Genomic DNA, 16,470 nt, shown 5'->3' on the forward strand with positions numbered 1-16,470 from the left:
TTGGATAAGTGGAGCGCATTCTGGGGAAGGTGGGACCTGTAGAAGCAGGATGGGTTGCATCTGAACCAGAGGGGCACCAATATCCAGGGAGGGAGGTTTTCTAGTACTCTTCGGGAGGGTTTAAACTCATTTGGCAGGGGAATGGGAACAGGATTTGTAGTCCAGCAACTAAGGTAGCCGATATTCAGGACGCCAAAGCGTGTAGTGAGGCAGTGGGGAAGGGAACACTGACAAAGGAGAGTACTTGCAGGCACGGAGATGGGTTGAAGTGTGTATACTTCAACGCAAGAAGCATCAGGAATAAGGTGGGTGAACTTAAGGCATGGATCGGTGCTTGGGACTACGATGTGGTGGTCATCACGGAAACTTGGATAGAAGAGGGGCAGAAATGGCTGTTGGAGGTGACTGGTTAGAGATGTTTTAATAAGATTAGGGAGGGTGGTAAAAGAGGTAGGGAGGGTGGTAAAAGAGGTGGGGCGGTGGCATTGTTAATTAGAGATGGTATAACAGCTGCAGAAAGGCAGTTCGAGGAGTATCTGCCAACTGAGGTAGTATGGGTTGAAGTCAGAAATAGGAAAGGAGCAGTCACCTTGTTGGGAATTTTCTATAGGCCCCCCAATAGTAGCAGAGATGTGGAGGAACAGATTGCAAAACAGATTTTGGAAAAGTGCAGAAGTCACAGGGTAGTAGTCATGGGTGACTTCAACTTCCCAAACATTGAGTGGAAACTCTTTAGATCAAATTGTTTGGATGGGGTGGTGTTTGTGCAGTGTGTCCAGGAAGCTTTTCTAACACGTGATGTAGATTGTCCGACCACAGGGGAGGCCATATTGGATTTGGTACTTGGTAATGAACCAGGGCAAGTGATATATTTGTTAGTGGGGGAGCATTTTGGAGATAGTGACCACAATTCTGTGACTTTCACTTTAGTAATGGAGAGGGATAGGTGTGTGCAACAGGGCAAGGTTTACAATTGGGGGAAGGGTAAATACAATGTTGTCAGACAAGAATTGAAGTGCATAAGTTGGGAACATAGGCTGGCAGGGAAGGACACAAGTGAAATGTGGAACTTGTTCAAGGAACAGGTACTACGTGTCCTTGATATGTATGTCCCTGTCAGGCAGGGAAGAGATGGTCGAGTGAGGGAACCATGGTTGACGAGAGAGGTTGAATGTCTTGTTAAGAGGAAGAAGGAGACTTATGCAAGGCTGAGGAAACAAGGCTCAGACAGGGCGCTGGAGGGATACAAGATAGCCAGGAGGGAACTGAAGAAAGGGATAAGAGAGCGAAGAGAGGGCATGAAAAATCTTTGGCGGGTAGGATCAAGGAAAACCCCAAGGCCTTTTATACATCTGTGAGAAATATGAGAATGACTAGAGCGAGGGTAGGTCCAATAAAGGACAGGAGCGGGAGATTGTGTATTGAGTCTGAAGAGATAGGAGAGGTCTTGAACGATTACTTTTCTTCAGTATTTACAAATGAGAGGGGCCATATTGTTGGAGAGGACTGTGTGAAACAGACTGGGAAGCTCGAGGAAATACTTGTTAGGAAGGAAGATGTGTTGGGCATTTTGAAAAACTTCAGGATAGACAAGTCTCCCGGGCCTGATGGGATATATTCAAGGATTCTATGGGAAGCAAGAGATGAAATTGCAGAGCTGTTGGCAATGATCTTTTCGTCCTCACTGTCAACAGGGGTGGTACCAGGGGATTGGAGAGTGGTGAGTGTCGTGCCCCTGTTCAAAAAAGGGAATAGGGATAACCCTGGGAATTGCAGGCCAGTTAGTCTTAGTTCGATGGTAGGCAGTAATGGAAAGGGTACTGAGGGATAGGATTTCTGAGCATCTGGAAAGACACTGCTTGATTAGGGATAGTCAGCACGGATTTGTGAGGGGTAGGTCTTGCCTTACAAGTCTTATTGAATTCTTTGAGGAGGTGACCAAGCATGTGGATGAAGGTAAAGCAGTGGATGTAGTGTACATGGATTTTAGTAAGGCATTTGATAAGGTTCCCCATGGTAGGCTTATGCAGAAAGTACGGAGGAATGGGATAGAGGGAAATTTGGCCAGTTGGATAACGAACTGGCTAACCGATAGAACTCAGAGAGTGGTGGTGGATGGCAAATATTCAGCTTGGATTCCAGTTACCAGTGGCGTACCGCAGGGATCAGTTCTGGGTCCTCTGCTGTTTGTGATTTTCATTAATGACTTGGATGAGGGAGTTCAAGGGTGGGTTAGTAAATTTGCAGACGATACGAAGATTGGTGGAGTTGTGGATAGGAAGGAGGGCTGTTGTCGGCTGCAAAGAGACATAGATAGGATGCAGAGCTGGGCTGAGAAGTGGCAGGTGGAGTTTACCCTGAAAAGTGTGAGGTTGTCCATTTTGAAAGGACAAACATGAATGCGGAATACAGGGTTAACGGTAGGGTTCTTGGCAATGTGGAGGAGCAGAGAGATCTTGGGGTCTATATTCATACATCTTTGAAAGTTGCCACTCAAGTGGATAGAGCTGTGAAGAAGGCCTTTGGTGTGCTAGCGTTCATTAGCAGAGGGATTGAATTTAAGAGCCGTGAGGTGATGATGCAGCTGTACAAAACCTTGGTAGGCCACATTTGGAGTACGGTGTACAGTTCTGGTTGCCTCATTTTAGGAAGGATGTGGAAGCTTTGGAAAAGGTGCAAAGGAGATTTACCAGGATGTTGCCTGGAATGGAGAGTAGGTCTTACGAGGAAAGGTTGAGGGTGCTAGGCCTTTTCTCATTAGAACGGAGAAGGATGAGGGGAGACTTGATAGAGGTTTATAAGATGATCAGGGGAATAGATAGAGTAGACAGTCAGAGACTTTTTCCCCGGGTGAACAAACCATTACAAGGGGACATAAATTTAAGGTGAATGGTGGAAGATATAGGGGGGGGTGTCAGAGGTAGGTTCTTTACCCAGAGAGTAGTGGGGGCATGGAATGCACTGCCTGTGGACGTAGTTGAGTCGGAAACATTAGGGACCTTCAAGCAGCTATTGGATAGGTACATGGATTACGGTAGAATGATATAGTATAGATTAATTTGTTCTTGAGGGCAGCACGGTGGCGTTGTGGATGGCACAGTTGCTTCGCAGCTCCAGGGTCCCAGGTTCGGTACCGGCTTGGGTCGCTGTCTGTGCAGAGTCTGCACGCCCTCCCAGTGTGTGCCTGGGAATCCTCCGGGTGTTCCGGTTTCCTCCCACGGTCCGGGGATGTGCAGGTTGGGTGGATTGGACATGATAAGTTGCCTTTAGTGTTCAAAATTGCCCTTAGTGTTGGATGGGGTTACTGGGTTATGGGGATAGGGAGGTGGTGTTGACCTTGGGTGGGGTGCTCTTTCCAGGAGCCGGTGCAGACTCGATGGGCTGAATGGCCTCCTTCTGCACTGTAAATTCTATGACAATCTATGATTAATGTCGGACAAAGGTTCGGCACAAAATCGTGGGCCGAAGGGCCTGTTCTGTGCTGTGTGAATAATTAGCAATAAAGTTATATTTTTGGACACCTCCAATCAACCGGACTATGGGCTCTTAGTTGAAGATAAAATAAGAGATCATACAAAGCTCCCCTCCAAGTGACAAACCGTCCTCACTTGGAACTATTTTTAAAATAAATTTAGACGACCCAATTTTTTTTTTTTCCCAATTAAGGGGCGATTTAGCATGGCCAATCCACCTAACCAGCACATCTTTGGGCTGTGGGGGTGAAACCCACGCAGACATGGGAAGAATGTGCAAACTCCACACGGACAGTGATCCAGGGCCGGGATTCGCACCCGGGTCCTCAGCGCCGTAGTTCACTTGGAACTATAATCACTGTTTCTTCATTGTTGCTGGTCCACGTCCTGGAGCTCCCTTCCTAACAGCACTGTGATGTACCTATACCACATGAACTCCAGCAGTTCAAGGAAGCTCCGCACCTCCTTCTCACAGGCAATTAGGGTTGGTTTAGCCAATGACATTTACATTCCATGAAAGATATGTTTAAAAAGATATTGTATGAGTGAAGTATATATTCAGGCTTGGGCTGATAAGTGGCAAGTAACATTTGTACCACACAAGTGCCAGGCAATTACCATATCCAACAATAGAGAATCTAACTATCTCCCCATGATATTTAATGGCATTCTCATTGCTGAATTCCACTCTATCAACATCCTGTGGGTTACCATTGACCAACCATATAAAAACTGCGGCTACAAGAGCAGGTCAGAGGTTGGTAATTCGGAGGTGAGCAACTCACCTCTTGACACCCAAAATCTTGTCCACCACCTACAAGGCATAAGTAAGGAATGTGATGGAATAATTTCCAATTGCCTGGATGCCTGCAGCTCCAAAACTCAAAAAGCTGGACATCATCCAGGAGAAAGCAGCACAATTGACTGGCACTGGATCAAACACCTTCAACATGCACTCCCTTCAATGCTGATACAGTGCCGGGAATGTGTGCCACATACAAGATGCACTGCACAATTTGTCAAGCCTCCTTCTATAGCACCTCCCAAACCTGAAATCTCTACTACCCAGCAGACACATGGGAACACCACCACTTGCAGGTTCCCCTCCAAATCACACACCATTCGGAGTTGGAATTATGTTGCCCTTTCATCGCTCACTGGGTCTAAATCCTGGAAATATCTTGCTAACAGCACTGTGGATATATCTACCTTGTTATGACCGGGTGAGGAGAGAAGGGCAGACAGTGAGGGCAAACAGCGAGAGTTTCATCTCCTTTGACAGATTTCAAGCTATAAATCAACAGGAAATGGATTTATTTTGTCTTCCGCAGAAGGTTTTGAATTCGGTCGAGTATCAGGCTGGTTAACAGTTTCCACTGTCTTGATAAAACACAGCTGATCAAAATCCAGCACTTTGCATTTTTAATGCCATCCTTTCAAGAAAGTCCCTGTTTCAAGTGGATCATGACACCACCTGACATGTGAAGAAGTTCCATGCAACAGGTCTGCAATGCAATTCATAAAGAAACTTTCCAGAAAAGAACTTACAGTATCAGATATCAAGTGACTCAATGCAGCCATTTTTGATTAATGCCTTCTTGCATTAAATACATATTTCTTCAATATGTCTGTGGTTATCTGGTGAATTTGTAAGTGTATCTCACTCAGTCACAGCTTATCATGGTAGCATGGACTTGAAGGCTGCTCACCACCAGCTATTCAAGGGAAATTAAGATTGGACAACACATACTGGCCAAGCCAGCGATGCTCACATCCCATAAAATAACTTGAAAAACTGGTGCATGTCCTTTTAAATACATTTAACTAAAACAATAGCCTGGATTTCAAGCAAAAGTAGTTGTATTGCATCTTGTCCCTTGGAAATATAGCTTACCAATATTTACTACTAGGATACGCATGAAAATAGTCAGTGGAATGGTACTAAATCTATTGGTGCCCATGTGCCTCAACTTCAATGCAAGTCATCACTTCCAGAAATTCAGCAAATTGGGCAAAAAATAAAGAATTATTAGGCAGCATATAGATACAGATTCAGAATGCAAGAATTACTTTATTTGCTGCCTCCAGAGAGTGAATGAGGGTTTGCAGCTCTTCTTTGTCCATCTCAACGGAAACCGGCCTCAATACTCCATTTTCCCGAACATCAAGGTCAAGATTCAGCAGTGGTGTCTGAAGAAAGGCAATTTTATCACTCGACAGGGGTAACTGCAAGTTAAAAAAAAAAACTAAATTCAAATTTGAACCTCCCTTCAGTTTTATTTAATTGATTGGATCTAAAATACGATTTGAATGTTGCCCTTTACTCACAAAAGAAAACTAGTTGATTACCCATATTCTGCACACATATTCAGCTTTCTACAAACATACAAAACACTTCATACAGTAGATACCGATCTGTACTTGTGCTACTTAACAGTATAATTAAAAGTTCCAACAGTCTAACAATTAAACAGCAAACAATTCCTTGTGAAAACGAAATAAAAGATACACTGTATTAAGTATTCACTAACATAACTGCACCTAGATTGTGCTGCCTCAAAGTGGAAATTTCTTGTACTTGTTTTGCTGCCGAATAAAACAAGCAGCTGTATCATGCTGAAATACTCAATGGTTTAAGATATAAAAAACGGAGAGAAAAATACCAAAAAGGGCATTACGTTTTATTTTATTACAGTCCACTTAGGCTTCTTGGGAATGAGAAATAAACATTTGAACTCTGCTGCTGAAGTAGCTTTAAGAATATACTATGCTAGGGCAGCACGGTGGCGCAGTGGTTAGCATTGCTGCCTCACGACGCCGAGGTCCCAGGTTCGATCCCGGCTCTGGGTCACTGTCCGTGTGGAGTTTGCACATTCTCCCCGTGTCTGCCCCCACAACCCAAAGATGTGCGGGGTAGTTGGATTGGCCACGCTAAATTGCCCCTCAATTGAAAAATTAATTGGGTACACTAAATTTATAAAAAGAATATACTATGCTGATTATAAACTTAATTGTTCAAACTTCAGAGTCTTTGCTCCCCATGCTATTTTCTTTTCCCCCATTTGTCAGAAACAATATTTGCTTACCACATCTTTCCTGAGTTTTCTAGGGAAATCAATTGTACTTGCAATTATCAACCTCCTGCTGCACAGCTCATTCCAGCTCTGATCCAAGAAACATTATTGTATCTTCAAAATAAATGTTTAAACTGCACTTATTCTGCAATACACTAAAGAAACTAAATTTATGAAACACAGCAGGCTGTCTTTCCATTATCCCAAGCATAATAGCAGTATTTTCAGTTCCCATTATCTCAAAGCAATTAAGTCAAAGCTATTTTAAATTCTGATGTTATACATTCTTGCTGTAATACATTTAGTAATTGTTCAATATTATGTGGTAGTCACCACTGTTGTATTATATTGTATATGCTGCACTGCATACGTGGGTATTACGGTAAGGCCCCTGTACTACAGGTACGGGGGTAGATCCCTGCCTGCTGGCTCCGCCCAGTAGGCGGAGTATAAATGTGTGTGCTCTTCAAACTGCAGCCATTTCGGCAGCAGCTGTAGGAGGTCACTCATCTCTGTGTAATAAAGCCTCGATTACTCTCTACTCTCGTCTCGTCGTAATTGATAGTGCATCAATTTATGACAGAGATTTTACAAAGATGGATCTCGGCATCAAGCCGGATCGTCTGCAGCTGCATCCTCCAGCAGACAATGCCAAAAAGGACTTCGCACATTGGCTAGCTTGCTTTGAAGCATACATCGGATCTGCGACAGACCCAATCCCATAAGCACAAAAGCTCCAGATTCTGTACACACGGCTGAGCTCCGATGTCTTTCCCCTCATCTAGGATGCGCCTACCTACGCAGAGGCCATGGCACTACTGAAGGAGAACTATGCTCAGCAGACCAACAAGATCTACGCCAGGCACCTCCTGTCCACGAAGCACCAACTTCCCGCTGAGTCTGTGGAAGATTTCTGGCTTGCCCTGCTCTCCCTGGTGAGAGACTGTGATTGCCAGGCCGTTTCGGCCGCTGAACATTCTAACCTGCTAATGAGAGACGCGTTCATTACGGGCATAGGGTCGGCCTACATCCGCCAGCGCCTCTTAGAAGGGGCTACCCTTGACCTCGCGGCGACCAAGGAACTAGCGCTCTCGCTCACAGTCGCCTCACGCAACATACAGGCGTATGCCCCCGATCGCACGGCCCATTCCACCTGGGCATAGTGGACCCTGCCAGCGGCCACCCCATTGTGGACCCTATCAGCGACTGCCCCCAGCCAACAAAACGCCTGCGCTGTGCGGCAGCCAACCAACCCTGGGGGACCCAAGTGCTACTTCTGCGGACAAACAAAACACCCCCGACAGCGCTGCCCAGCGTGCAAGGCCTGCGGCAAGAAAGGACATTTGTGCTAGGCCCGCTCAATCACCGCTATTGTCCCTGCACCCCTGCGGGCGGCCAGTGGGCACCGCCATCTTCCTCGCCTCAGACTACGTATGGCCCGTGGGCGCCACCATCTTGCTCGCCTCACAACGCGTGTGGCCCGTGGGCGCCGCCATCTTGCTTGCCTCACAACCAATGGGCGGAGCCGTCTTGCCAGACCCAGGACACGTGCGACCCGAGGGTGCCGCCATCTTGCCTGCCTCAGGGCACGTGCAGCCCGTGGGCGCCGCCATCTTCCCCGCTTCAGGATCCCTGCCCGTCGTGCACCTTATCGGGCCGCTCGTCACCTGCAACTGCCGACGACCAGCCGCGTCTCGCCTCCGTCACGATTGACCAGTCCCGACCGCACAACCTCGTGACCGTGTCGACAAAGGTGAAGGTCGACGGGCATGAGATAGCCTGTCTTCTGGACTCCGGGAGCACTGAGAGCTTCATCCACCCTGATACGGTAAGGCGCTGCTCCCTCGTGGTACACCCCATTAACCATGGCCTCCAGATCCCACTCCGTGGCGATCCGGGGTACTGCATCGCCACCCTCACCATCCAGGGCGTAGAGTTCAGCGGCTTCCGGCTCTACGCCCTCCCCAACCTCTGCGCTGCCTTGCTGCTCGGCCTGGACTTCCAGTGAAACCTCCAGAGCCTAACCCTGAAATTTGGCGGGCCCCTACTACCCCTTATTGTATGCGGCCTCACGACCCTCAAGGTTGACCCGCCTTCTGTTTGCAAACCTCACCCCGGATTGCAAACCCGTCGCCACCAGAGGAGACGGTACAGCGCCCAGGACAGGACCTTCATCAGGTCTGAGGTCCAGCGGCTGCTGCGGGAAGGTATCATCAAGGTCAGCAACAGCCCCTGGAGAGCCCAAGTGGTAGTGGTGAAAACGGGGTGAGAAAAACAGGATGGTCGTTGACTACAGTCGGTACACGCAGCTCCACACGTACCCCCTCCCACGCATATCTGATATGGTCAATCAGATTGCACAGTACCGGGTCTTCTCGACAGTGGACCTGAAATCTGCCTACCACCAGCTCCCGATTCGCAAGGCGGACCGCACGTACACCGCGTTTGAAGCGGACGGCCGCCTTTACCATTTCCTTAGGGTTCCCTTCAGCGTCACTAACGGGGTCTCGGTCTTCCAACGGGAGATGGACCGAATGGTTGACCGGTACGGACTGCGGGCCACTTTCCCGTACCTGGATAACGTCACCATCTGCGGCCACGACCAGCATGACCACGACGCTAACCTTTCCAAATTTCTCCACACCGTCAAACTCCTCAACTTAACCTACAACAAGGAAAAATGTGTGTTCAGCACGAACCGATTAGCCATCCTCGGCTATGTGGTTCAGAACAGAGTTCTAGGGCCCAACCCCGATCGCATGCGCCCCCTCATGGATCTCCCTTCCCCACTGCCCCAAGGCCCTCAAACGATGCCTGGGGTTCTTTTCGTACTACGCCCAGTGGGTCCCTAACTATGCGGACAAGGCCCACCCACTCATCCATTCCACCGGTTTCCCACTGACGGCCGAGGCTCACCAGTCGACGAGACGCTCCCCTTCCAAGGCGAGAGCGATGCATCAGACGTCGCTCTGGCCGCCACCCTCAACCAGGCAGGCAGGTCCGTGGCATTCGTTTCCCGCACCCACCATGCCTCCGAAATTCGGCACTCCTCCGTCGAAAAGGAGGCCCAAGCTATCGTTGAAGCTGTGCTGCACTGGAGGCATTACCTGGCTGGCAGGAGATTCACTCTCCTCACAGACCAACGGTTGCCTTCATGCTTAACACACAGCGGGGTAAGATCAAAAATTATAAGATCTTGAGGTGGAGGATTGAGCTCTCCACCTTTAATTACCAGATTTTCTATCGCCCCGGTAAGCTCAATGAGCCCCCGATGCCCTGTCCCGAGGTACATGTGCCAGCGCACAAGTGGACTGACTACGGACCCTGCACAACGATCTCTGTCACCAAGGGGTCACCCGCTTTTATCACTTCTTTAAGGTCTGCAATCTGCCCTACTCCATCGATTAAGTCAGGGCTGTCACTAGAGACTGCCAGGTCTGCGCGGAGTATAAACCGCACTTCTACCGGCCAGACCGTGCGCGCCTGGTGAAGGCCTCCCGCCCCTTTGAACGCATCAGCGTGGACTTCAAAGGGCCCCTCCCCTCCACCGACCGCAACATGTATTTTCTCAATGCGGTCGACGAATATTCCAGATTCCCCTTCGCCATCCTATGCCCCGATATGACGTCTGCCACCGTCATCATAGCCCTCAACACCATCTTCGCTCTGTTCAGTTTCCCCGCCTACGTCCACAGCGACCGAGGATCCACATTTATGAGCGATGAGCTGCGCCAGTACCTGCTCAACAGGGGCATTGCCTCGAGCAGGACGACCAGCTACAACCCCCGGGGAAACGGGCAGGTGGAGCGGGAGAATGAGACGGTCTGGAATGCCGTCCAGCTGGCCCTACGGTCCAGAAATCTCCTGGCCTCCCGCTGGCAGGAGGTCCTCCCCGACGCACTTCACCATTCGGTCGCTCCTGTGCACGGCGACTAACGAAACCCCCCATGAACGTCTCTTTGCCTTCACCAGGAAGTCCACCTCCAGGGTTTTGCTCCCAACGTGGCTGGCAGCTCCAGGACCCGTTCTCCTCCGCAAGCACCTTTGCTCCACAAGGCTGACCCGTTGGTTGAGAGGGTACAGCTACTCCACACAAACCCGCAGTGCGCCTACGTAGCGTACCCCGATGGCCGCTAAGACACAGTCTCCCTCAAGGGACCTGGCACCAGCTAGGCCCCCCCCCCCCCATCCCGCCCGGGTGCCACCCTCCCTTCCCCAGCGCACCCCACCACAGCCCCCGCTCCAGGGCAATCCGTCCTCTCCTTGGTCCCACCCGGGATGAAGAGGATGTCGACACACACCCGGAGTCACCGACGACCGAGCCGACGCCTGACTTGCCACCAGCACTGCGGCGCTCTCAATGACGGATCAAGGCGCCCGACCGTCTAAATTTGTAACCTTCTCTGAAATTTTAATGACAACCTGTATGTAAATCGTTTTCCATCACCCCCGCTGGACTCATTTTTAATAGGGGATAAATGTGGTAGTCATCACTGTTGTATTATATTTTAAATTCTGATGTTATACATTCTTGCTGTAATACATTTAGTAATTGTTCAATATTATGTGGTAGTCACCACTGTTGTATTATATTGTATATACTGCACTGCATACGTGGGTATTACGGTAAGGCCCCTGTACTACAGGTACGGGGGTAGATCCCGGCCTGCTGGCTCCACCCAGTAGGCGGAGTATAAATGTGTGTGCTCTCCAAACTGCAGCCATTTCGGCAGCAGCTGTAGGAGGCCACACATCTCTGTGTAATAAAGCCTCGATTACTCTCTACTCTCGTCTCGTCGTAATTGATAGTGCATCACTGATGTTATACGTTCTTGCCGTAATACATTTCGTCATTATTCAATAGTAGATTAATTCGATATACTCAACTAGTTACACTATATAGTTTTCAGAATTCCAAGTAATATCAGTTTCTTTGCATATCCAAACCAACCACTTATCTGTTACAATAATGATGCTTTTGGTGATATCTAACAGTTCAAAAAGGATATACTGTAACTTATTTACTCCCAAGTCTGGCAGCACTGGCTTGTAACTAATGATTTTTGCAAATACATCTATAATTTTGGGGTTGATTCCACAATGCCCTCATTCACATTGATCCCTTCACTAACACATCAAACAAATGATCTGATTGTTTACTTAATTTTTTGCTCATGGAATCTTGGTGTGCATAAATAGGTTGCCGAATTTCTGACAATACAACATTGATTAAATCTCAAGCATCTTGGGTTGTCCAGAAAGGTGTAATAAGAGCAAGTCTTACATTTCAAAGAAGTATTGTTTGAAGTTATGTTGTGATCCACCCTGTTGAAGGTTATGGTGAGAGAAATAGATAATGCAGTTGTAGAGAATGTTGTTTGTGACTCTGGTTAGAGGAATAATTTAATACTGTGTTAAAGGTTTGATCTGAAGTAATGAATACAATTCCAGGGACCCATTATTTTGGCAGCTGTGGAGAAATCGGAGCTTTAAAATGCTGACAGTATATTGTCCCTCTAGGTAGAATCCATTTAATCTTATACCTTTAGCTGCCAATCAAAATTCTGTAGTTGAGCAGATGACACAGCATTGGTTTCCTCAATTAAGGCTGACTTGAGTTCCTCCTTTCTTCCTTTTAAACAGTTAAGTACTGCTTCTTGATGGGGAGCACCCAATCCATTCAACAGCTGGAGAATCTAACAGAAAAAAACATTCAGGCTGTATTATTGCGTACAACTTATTTTTCAGATTCAAGACACCTCTAGTGTGTGGACAAAGGATTTCAAGAATTATGATTGCCTTAATATCTATAAACACACCAGTTTGATTTTAAAATGTACTATATACACGAGTATAAACAACTTTTATATCTTTTAAATGTGAAAATTGAGGCCAACTAGTTTACAGTAAATTCAAAGCTGTTTTATACACAGGAAATTCTAATTATCCAACAGTTTAATATTTGAAGCCGGTGCAGACTCGATGGGCTGAATGGCCTCGTTCTGTACTGTAAATGTATGAAAACGCAAGGCTGGGAGTAGAGAGCACACCAGTGGGATTAGTTTAAGATTGTTCCAGTAATGAGCTGGCACAACACTGATAGGCCAAAATGCTTGTGCTATAACCTACCAGGGTCCTTAGTTTTGCTGAAATTGCACCATTGTGAAAATGTATATTTGAAACTGCAAAGGCTATATACTGCTTGAAAATATATTTAAATTAAAAAGGTGCAAGTTTTATACATATGGAGGAAATGCAGGATTAGTTTATTGGTCTTATTAGGATGAATCAGGTATAACAATAACAATGAGAGTGATTTTAAACACAAAATTCATCACATTATGTACAAAGCCATGCAAATTAGTTTCCAGGCTTGATCCCTGGTGGAGGCCAGGTTGAATTACCTTCAACAATATTCAGAAATATTTCTTCCATTTGTTGGCAACAAAAACGTATGCTCAACAGCTTACTGACAAAAGAAATGAACAAGAGAGGAGTTGAGTGGGGCTCAAACCAGTGAGACAAAGCGAGAATTCAGAGGAGCTGAGCGGGGCTGGGTATTACCCAGCTTACGGGTTCAGAACAAAAATCAACTGTGACATCAGAGAGAAGTTGTCCGTTGACAGGCTGATGAGTATTGCCACTTAGGGGCAGAGTCGAAACAACTGACATCATTTCATTTTCATTTCAAAAACAATCAAAGTATTAACTATTAATAATAAGTAGCAGGTGAATAGCTGAGGAGTCTTATTTTTTTAGTTAAGGGTTATTACTCGGAGTAAGGTGTGTTAAGAATTAGTAGGGACTGATCAGTATTAACAAGGTTTGTTCTTAAGATGTATTCTTATTGGTAAGTTTAGCAGTAGTGAGGTTAAGTAATAGAGAAGTGATGGTGCTACTCCAACCTCTATAATGCACATTCGATGCAATGTAGGATGCTTCACATATCCTGGATAATCAGGTGTTTTTGTTTTTTTTTTTAAATGTATTTTATTACAAACATGTATCAAAACAAGTTACAGTGAACAAACACCCCGGGAAACATGCTTCCCTACAATCAACAATACAGTCTGTACAGATTTATCTTCTTTTTCACCCCCTCTCCCCCGCGACGAACAGCCCCTCAAACACGGTCACAAACATCCCCCACCTTTCCTCAAACCCCCCTGAAGAGCCCCTTAACTCATACCTGATCTTCTCTAATCACAGGAAGTCGTACAGGTCACCCAACCAAGCCGCTACCCTCGATGGCGATGCCGACCGCCACTCCAGCAAAATTCGTCGCCGTGTAATCAGAGAGTCGAAGGCCAAGACATCGGCCTTCCTCCCCTCCATGAGCTCCGGCTTCTCTGAGACCCCAAATATTGCCACCAAAGGGTCCGGGTCCGGGTCCACTCCCTCCTCCACTATCCTGGCTAAGACCGCGAACACTCCCACCCAGAAACTTCTCAATTTTTCGCAACTCCAAAACATGTGCGTGTGATTCTCTGGCCCCCACCCACACCTCTCACACTCATCTGCTACCCCCCGAAAGTACCCACTCATTCTCGTTCGAGTCATATGTACCCTGTGCACCACCTTAAACTGCATCAGGCTCATCCTTGCAGCACATGAGGTCCCGTTTACCCTACGCAGTGCCTCACTCCATGCTCCCAAATTGATCTCCCCTCCCAACTCCGCTTGATCTTCACCACCCGCTCGCCTCCCTGCTCCCCCAGGCACTTGTATATATCTCCAATTCTTCCCTCCCCTTCCACATCCGGGAGCAGCAGTCGCTCCAGCGGGATGTATCCTGGCAACCTTGGGAAACCCCTCCAGACCTTTCGCGCAAAGTTCCTCACCTGCAGATACCTGAACTCACTCCCCCTCGGCAGCTCTACCGTCTCCCTCAGCTCCTCCAAACTGGCAAACCCTTCCTCCTAACCCTAACCCCTTACCTTGACCAGCCCCACTTCCCTCCACCTCTTGTATACACTATCCATCCCCCCCGGCTCAAACTCATGATTCTCGCACAGCAACGTTAGCACCGACATCCCTTCTACCCTAAAATGCCTCCTCAACCGATTCCATTGTGTCTTCATTGTGGACTGCACCTCCGGGCTCCTTGAATACCTACTTGGAGCCATTGGCAACCCTGCCGTCACTGTAGCCCTAAAACTAGACCCCTTACAAGATTCCTCCTCCATCCTAACCCACTCTACCCCTTCTCCTTTCCACCACCGCCGTACCTGGTCCACATTCGCCACCCAATAATAATGAAGCAAGTTCGACAACGCCAACCCCCCCTGTTGCCTCTGCAGCAGGGTCCTTCGCACCTTCGGCGCCTTACCCACCCATACAAAGTCAGAAATGATCATGTCCACTTTCCGAAAAAGGCCTTTGGTATAAAGATCAGGAGAGCTTGAAAGATAAACAAGAACCTCTGCAGAATATTCATTTTCACCATTTGGACTCTCCCTGCCAGCATTAAGTGCAGTGTATCCCACCTGTTAAGATCCTCCAAAGCCTCCTCCACCAGCTTCGTTAAGTTCCACTTGTGGAACCCCATCCATCCCCTTGCTACCTGAATCTCCAAATACCTAAACCTACCCCTCGCTACCGTAAATGGCATTCCCCCTAAATTAGCCTGCTGTGCCAGCTCATTCACCGGAAATACCTCGCTTTTCCCTACATTCAGCTTGTACCCGGAGACCCCTCCAAACCTCCCCAACAGGCCATAATCCTTCCCATACTCTCCAACGGATCCGAAACATACAGCAAGAGGTCATCGGTATAGAGCAACACCCGATGCTCCCTCGGTCCCCTCATAATCCCCCGCCACTCTGCCGACCCCCTGAGAGCCATCGCCGATGGCTCTATGTTGGATAATTATTTGTGCAAGAAGTTGTCAGTTGCAGCAACTTGAACTCTGGTTTTCACAACTTGAGCAATCTATAAACGTGCTATCTACGTAGCTCTCAACCAGCAGGATGCACGCACATAGGTAGAAAGAGAGATGTGGTCCTGCAGTCAGAGGAGGGGAGGCTGGAGAATGGCCGGAACAGATACTAGGGGGCCTAGAGAAAGAAAGACCACAAAGAACAGAACCCCCAAAGAAACATTGAAAACAGAATTTGGGGGTGGTGGGTTTTTTTGGGGGGGGGGGGGGGGGTGGGGGGGTGGAGAGAGAGAAGAGACGAAAGGAAAAGAACCGCATATATGTCAATAGATGACAATTGCCCACTGTATGATATCAGACCTAAGAAAGTATATTAAAGCAACAAAAGAGGGGGGGGGCAAATATGGTTGTTAATACCAATGGAAAAGTTGTAAATTTTGGCCAACGCACGTACCCTTGTCTACTGGACAGTATATAAAATGAAAAACTGCAATAAAAACATTTTCAAAAAGGGAGAAAAAAGGGAAAGCGGGTTGGGGAGGGTAAGAGGGGCTGGGCCGTGTTTTTAAAAAATCTTTGGCCTTTGTAAATTGCATTTTGTTTGTAGTGTATAAAATGAAAACTCTTTAAAAAAAAAAAAAAAATCAGGGTTAATGTGCATATCCAGAATGTGCAGTAAATTGGTGAGTTACAGGCTCAGATTATGAAATATGATGTTGTGGCTATAACAGAGACCTGGCTCAAAGAAGGGCAAGATTCAGTGATAAATATTTCTGAATACAAGATGTTCAGGAAAGTCAGGAAAAGAAAAATAAGAGCTGACGGTATTGATCAAGGAGAGTATTGCAGTGCTGGACAAAGATGTCCCTGAGGGGGGTCACTGCATTGACTAAATAATTCTCAGTGTGCTAAAAATTACGCTGACAACCAAATTAAGCTTTTGAGTCCAACAGGAAATGAGGCACTGCTAGGCTTGGTTCTTGGGAATGAGGGGACCGAGTGGATCGTGTCAGTAGCAGAACATCAAGGGGACATTGTGTCATAC

General features: G+C 47.3%; 1 protein-coding gene across 1 annotated transcript in view; it reads right to left on the bottom strand.

Annotated features, from left to right (window-relative positions):
- commd8 (COMM domain containing 8) overlaps positions 1-16,470 on the bottom strand; it is a 93,758-nt gene that overhangs the window by 17,820 nt on the left and 59,468 nt on the right. The window contains exons 4-5 of the mRNA XM_072497850.1: positions 12,091-12,243; positions 5,544-5,699 (exon numbers count right to left, since the gene is read on the bottom strand). Of these exons, the coding sequence (XP_072353951.1) occupies positions 5,544-5,699; positions 12,091-12,243 (309 nt within the window). The remainder of the gene's footprint in view (positions 1-5,543; positions 5,700-12,090; positions 12,244-16,470) is intronic.

This window comes from Scyliorhinus torazame, chromosome 3 (assembly GCF_047496885.1).
Source record: "Scyliorhinus torazame isolate Kashiwa2021f chromosome 3, sScyTor2.1, whole genome shotgun sequence".
Lineage (NCBI taxonomy): Eukaryota > Metazoa > Chordata > Chondrichthyes > Carcharhiniformes > Scyliorhinidae > Scyliorhinus > Scyliorhinus torazame.